The sequence below is a fragment of the Lepidothrix coronata genome, unplaced genomic scaffold, assembly GCF_001604755.1.
Source record: "Lepidothrix coronata isolate B3197 unplaced genomic scaffold, Lepidothrix_coronata-1.0 Scaffold210, whole genome shotgun sequence".
Taxonomy (NCBI): domain Eukaryota; kingdom Metazoa; phylum Chordata; class Aves; order Passeriformes; family Pipridae; genus Lepidothrix; species Lepidothrix coronata.
Genome location: NW_016690390.1, coordinates 692,442 through 698,740, shown reverse-complemented (window position 1 = coordinate 698,740; position 6,299 = coordinate 692,442). Strand labels below are relative to the sequence as shown.

General features: G+C 60.1%; 1 protein-coding gene across 1 annotated transcript in view; it reads left to right on the top strand.

Moving 5' to 3' along the window:
• Nucleotides 1-556: 556 nt before the first annotated feature.
• MXRA7 (matrix remodeling associated 7) overlaps nucleotides 557-6,299 on the top strand; it is a 30,131-nt gene continuing 24,388 nt past the window's right edge. Inside the window, 1 exon segment of the mRNA XM_017832978.1 lies at nucleotides 557-1,088. Coding sequence (XP_017688467.1) covers nucleotides 585-1,088 — 504 coding nt within the window. The 5' untranslated portion in view covers nucleotides 557-584.

Sequence of the window (6,299 nt, the reverse complement as noted above, 5' to 3'; positions counted from 1 at the left end):
GGCATTGGAACAGGCTGCCCAGGGCAGTGGTGGAGTCACCATCCCTGGTAGTGTTCAAAAAGGTGTGGATGTGGCACCTGGGGACATGGTTTAGTGGTGAACGTGGCAGTGCTGGGTTAATGGCTGGACACGGTGATCTCAGAGGTCTTTTCCAACCCAAATCATTCTAGGATTTCACCATACAAGAGCCTGACAACCGGTCTGGGAATGATTTTGTGAATGTAGGGCAGTGTTTAATGAAAGATCTCCGTGTCCCAAGCTGGACACTCGCATCAGGCAGAGCCGAGCTTGCCCCTCGAGCCTTCCTCTGCAGGTCCTCCCTTCCCAAATCGCACCCTTGGGTGCGGGTGGATGCGGGTGGCGCATCCCCGACGGGCGGAGATGTCTCTGGCCGGCGGCTCGGTGCGGGAGGTGGGTGCCCGGGCCGGGAGGGCCGGGGGGGCCGGGGCGGTGGGCAGGGCCGGGCGGATGACGCCGGGCAAAGCCGTCCGAGAGCCGGCCCAGCCCCGCCGCCGGCCCAGCGCTGCCCGCGCACCCCCCGCGGCCGCGCAGTCGGGTCGGGCGGGCTCCGGCGGCAGGGCAGGATGGACCTGGCCGTGGACTTGTACCTGGCCGTCCCGCTGCTCTTCACCGTCCTGGCCATCGTCCTCGCCTCCGTCTTCGTGAGGCTGCGGGGAGGCGGCGGCGAGCGGGCGGCGGAGCGGCCCCGGGAGCCCGCGGCGGAGCCCGCCCGGGAGGACGGCCCCGGGGGCGAAGCGGCGGGAGCGGGACCGGGAGAGGGGCCGGAGGACGAGGGGAGCCGAGTGCCGGTGGAGGAGGTCGGGGCGGGCGAGGAGGGGAAGGAGGCGGTCGCCCAGCAGCGGGAGGCGGCGGCGGAGCCGGGCCCCACGGCCGAGCCCAGCCCTGTGGCGGCCGAGAGCATCCCCCGGCAGCCGCCGGCAGAGCCCCGGCAGGCTCCCCCAGAGCCCCGGCAGGCACCCCCAGAGCCCCGGCAGGCTCCCCCAGAGCCCAGGCAGGCTCCCCAAGAGCCCCATCAGCCGCCTCCAGAGCCCCGGCAGCCCGACCACCGAGAGGATGCGGAGAGCAAGGTAAGGCCGGCTCCCCGCGGACCCTCCGCCGTGGTCCCTGCAGCCAGTGTCCCCTCCATCCCCTCCCCACCACCCCCGGCGGTGTCCCTTCCCCGTACCTCCGGAGCAACGCGGGAGGGGTTTTCCCCTAGAACAGGAAAGGTCCCGGCAAAACCCGAGTTTTTGTCTTCGGGTGGGGACGAGACAGTTGTCCCCGGGGACGGCAGAGGTTTGGGGAGGAGGTTTCTGGCTCCTTCCCACTCTCGCCCTCCAAGGAATGCTCCTAAAAATAATCAAGATAGTGAAGATTTAAGGGAAGAGAGTGTGAGCGTCTACTGTCTGCACATCTAACCCCTGGGTGTCTTTTCCTTCCCCCAGGGGCTTATCCAGGTGCTGGGGAATGTGCGTGTGTTTATTCTTCCTGTCTGCATCCCCTTTCTGTGGGTAACAGTGAACTGTCCCCGTGCCAGCGCCGGGTTCCTTACGCTGTCCCTGGCTGGCTGTCCTTGCCTGCCCCAGGGAAGGGACCGCCCCACTCCCTCCGAGCCCCAGCAGGATGCTGGTCCCAAGGTCTGACCCCTGGCTGAACTAGGGGGGCTGGTGGGGGCAGTGCTGCCTATAAATGCATGGTAAATCCTGTTCCAGCACCGGATCTTGTTTAAAAATAAAAGGGCGACCCAGTGTCTGTGGAAAGATCTCGTTCTGCTCTTGCCCAGCTTGGATGGGACTCAGTGACACCTCAAGGTGCCTGAACTCCCTGCCTTGGTGGCTTCCTCCCACGTGGCCCCTTGCCCCAGTGGGGGGAACTGAGTAGTGGGGTGGCTCAGGAATCCAGGAGAGATGCCTTATCCATGTGGCAGCAGCGTGTTTCAGCCGGGGAGCTCAGGCCTGGGGCCCAGGAGCCTCCTGGCTATTATTAGCAGCATTTGTAATCCTCAGCAACTGTATCCAGGCTGCCGGGCAGTGTGCAGACAGCCTTGGAAAGCATCTCCACTGACTCACTGGATGGCCTTGGGCAGGTCCCGGGGGCAGCCTCCCTCTTGCTCTGTACTGTGATGTTCTGCAACACCCAGGAGTGAGCCCTGACCCGCTCCTGGGGCTGGGACCTGGCTCTTCCTCCCTGTGCTCCTCCTCTTCTCCCCTGGCAGTTTCTGTGCCTTGGAGCTCTCTCTCTCCCCTTCCTGGCACCCCTTGGCCATGGCTACTGTTCTCGAGCAGCCCGCTCCCTCATCCTGGTGTCCTGGAAGGCACATCTGTTTCTCTTTCGTGTGATTTATTGGTGCCTTTGAGTACCAGGATCTCTGGAGAGCTCCTCGGCCACCGTTAGCCAGCTGGATCCTGGCTGGGCCAGCTCGGCACCAAAGCTGGCCACCAGCTTGGGCTGCTCTGTGCTCAGTGCAGCCCCCATTGGGATGGATGGCTGTATCCAGTGCTGCCAGAGCTCACGAGTTCCTCTGCTGCCTCGCTAGCTCAAGCCTTGGGAATGTTTTCCTCCCCTCTGGCTGCCCTTCAGTCCCCGATTGCTTCAAACAGGGACTGCAGCGAAGATTGTTGCCTTCAGAGAGGGGCTCAGCTCCTTTATCCCTGCTCAGCACAGCTGCAGTAACAGGGTTTAGTGCAGCTGGAAGTGAGTTCTTACTCAAGGCACAGGGAGTCTTGTGTCCTCCAGAAGCCTGGCTGGGCTCTGGGGGATTGGGGGTCTCCTCACTGCCCTCAGCCCCTCTTACAGCAAAGGGGGCACTGGAGCTGAGGAGGGTCCTGGAATAGCCCTGAGAGGTTTCCTCCTGGGAAATGATTACCTCACTGTAGGAGCAAAGCAGGACAAGTCACCCTGGACCTGAGCAGCATCCCTTTGGGAAGGACAGGGAGCAGACGTGTGCAGTCTGGGTGGTGGTAGGGAGCAGTGGGAAGGGGGAGGGATGGTTCTCACTGCTGAGTAAGTGTTTGGGAGCTCTGGCCTGCACATGATCCCACGGCTGCCAGGACTGCTGGGTGCAGGCTGGGCCGGGCTGGCTGTCCCACGGGGATGGGTGGCACAGTGGAGGGAGTACGTGGGTTCCAGCAGGCACCACACACGTGTGTGCCCAGCTGCTGATCCAGGGGCTGATCCCGTGGGCAGAGTGGAGGAGACCATCCACAACTCTGCAGAGTCTCCCTGGGTTTCCTGCTTTTGCTCCCTCAAAGTTGCTTCATCCTCTTCCTCCAGCACTACCCAGGCCCAAGCCCAGCAGGTATTACAGGCAGGGGTGGGACTGGCCCTGGGCAGAGCTGTGAGTGCTTTGCATGCGGCTGCTGATGGAATTGTGCCCTGTCCAACCCATCTTGGCTGGCTGAGGGCTGCGGTCCCCTGATGTGACTCAGCAGATGAGGCTCCCAGACCTCGTGCTGAGGTTGGCTGGGGGCTGCTGCAGGCTCAGGGCTCTTCAGTACATCAGCAAGCAGAGGGCTGCAATCAGCACTTGGAGAGCTTTCTTTCCTTATTTTCTTTCCTTAATTTCATTCCTTGTTTTCTCTCCCTCCTGTTTGCTCAGCACGTACTGTGCCAGGCTGGTTTGGATTCACCGCAGCCATTAACCACTCAGCTGAAATGCTGATGGATGAACCTGCTCAGGGAGAGCAGCCTTGGTGTGTTCTAATGACTGGCTGGAGCCGTGCATCCCTCTGCATCCCTCCTTCCCTTCTCCCTGCCAGTGCAAACTGGTATCTGCTGGGGCAGCTGTGTGGCACAGCCTCCCTCCTGCTCCCATCTCCTGCAAGGCTGGTGAAATTAGTGTGGGTTGAAGCTTCCCTGCCCCTCTGTAGTGACCAGACCATTTCAGCATCGTGCCCAGGGCTACAGAGTGAAGCAGCGGCAGAGCAGGGAAAGGAGTCCTTGTTTCCATGAACTGCTGATAGTGGTTCCCCTTGTCTCTGCTGGCTCCCATCACTGAAATAAAGTTAATTAGTCTGTCATTGTCTGTTCTCATCCCCGTCCCCAGCTCGTTAACGGATGAGGCAGTGCTGTCAAAGCAATCCCCTAATGAAAAGCTGTTGGGTGGGAACAGCAGCGTCGCTGGAGCTGCAGAGCGTGGTCCTTGTGAGAAACAGTCAGAAACTTTAATTCTCTAATGAGTAGTTCTGTCCTGGAAATGGCAGGTGGCAGGGACAAGGCAGGGGTTTCAGTGGTGTTCCAGAGCCATCTCTGGGATGCCATCCTGGCCAGAATGTTCTGGAGCTGAGGAGGGTGAGCAGGCAGTGCCAGGCTCTGCTGGGCATGGCAGCCTGGCTGGTTTGCCAAGGGTTAACTGCAGCTGGGGGCTTCAAACAGAGCAGGGTCAAGTGGGTGACAGTAGGAGAGAGGGGACATGCAAACCCTGCCTGAGCAGGGCAGCTGCAGGGCTGTCACCCGGATAGCAAAGGCACAAAGGCTTTGTCATCTGTCTCTTCTGCCAAGTTCCTGGCACCTTTCCCCTGTGCTCCCCACCTTCCCAATCTGTGCCATCCTGGGGGCTCCCAGTGCCCTCTGGGCACACCAGGCAGCACAAACCACCCAGCTCCCAGCAGGAACCCTCTTTACATTTAAAAAATCAGCATCTCCCCCTCTAATGCCTCCTTCCTGCCTTCCCTGTGCCGGAGGGGAGAGGGTGTCTAATTAAGTCTGGCTTTAATTGGCAGCTGTGTAGGCTGTGTCTGCACTGCCAGTGGGCTGGGGCAGGAGCTCCATCATCCCACAGTGTGCTGGGAAGGGATGTGGCAATGTGCTACCCTTTGTCATAGCCCTAGCAGTGGCACAGGCCCCTGCCAGGGAATTTGGGGCTCCCCAGCCAGACCCTGATTGCTCAGATGTGCTCAGCTCTCACCCAGAGCAGTTTGTGCTGATGACAAATGCATCATCTCTTGCAGTGGCTGGAAATTGGGAAGCAAGATAGGACCTGTGTCACCCCCCAGGGAGCCTGTGCACGTGTCCTGCCATGGGCTGGAGCAAAGGGCTGGTGCTGGGACGTGCTGTGGGGCATGGGGGCATTGGGGCTCTATGTTGTGTCCCCTACAAGGGTCCAGAAGGTCTGGCTGCTGCCCAGTTCCTGCTGGGCTGGGTACAGCCCTGGGAGTCAGCCTGGAGTCAGCCTCTGCACTCCTGGAGCAAAGGCCACAAGGACTCTTTGCCTTCTGAAGTGCCCATCCATGTGAACAGCTGCCAGGTCAGCTTTCCAAGTGAGGGCTGGGTTTTCCTGCCCCTGCTCTCAAGGATGCCATCTGGCTGATCTGGGCAGCAAGGGATGTCCCAGTGTGTGGTGTTTGCTGGCCAGAGGCCGGAGCAAAGAGGGGAGAGCAGTGGATGAGCCATCTGGGTGTGATCCCGGGGGAGCCACACTGGGATGTGATGGTGCCTGCAGGGGTGGGTGCCGCTGAGCTGGAACTCCTCACCCCACCATGGGACATGCCAGTGTTTTCCCCATCAGATCTGGCACTGCCTGACCCCTCTCTGAGGGCTGGGTGGTCCTGGAGCTTTGGCACTGCTCTGTCCACTCCATGGCTTGTCCTTGCCCGTAACCGTGATAGGGGAACTGGCAGGAGCAGATGCTCCCACACTTTGTGGGGGGGTCAGACCTACAAAGCGCCATCTGCATGTGAGGCACATCCCTGCCAGGCACCCTGGAGCTGGCAGGACCATTGCCAGGGGCTGGAAAACTGCTCTTGTTCTGTAGCAGCTGCTTCTCTGGCCGGCGGGAGGATGGAGAGCCCCAGCAGTGGGCTGAAGGGGAGCTGCCGACACAGCAGCTGCTTTGCTTTGCTAAACTCTGCCCAACATTATTATTTAGTCTTTTTTTAAAGGCTTCTTTCTTCCCCTTTTCTCCTGGCTTCTCTCTTTCTGGCTGACTCTCTCCTGTCTGCTTTCTTTCTCTCTTGCAAAGTCTTGCATCAGGCTTGGAGCAGAAAGTGCAGCCATAAATGGCAACACACAGGGCCCGGGAGTTTAATCCAAGATAATTTTCTCTTGCTTTGGAGTCTGGGATCTTCCCTTTTCCTGAAGCTGGAGCAGGGCACTTTGTGGTCCCTGACCTGCACATAGGTGCCAGGGCTGTCCCTTCGACTAAGGAAAGGGAGAGGGACACACCAGTCCCGTGGCCTCCTCATGTGTTTTCTGAGAAGGAAGTGTGTTGCTCAGAGGTGTTTGCACCAGGGATGGAGGAAGTGGGGAGGAAATGGCCAGAAATGAGCTGAAAACCAGATGATGCTGTGATGGGGAGCTCG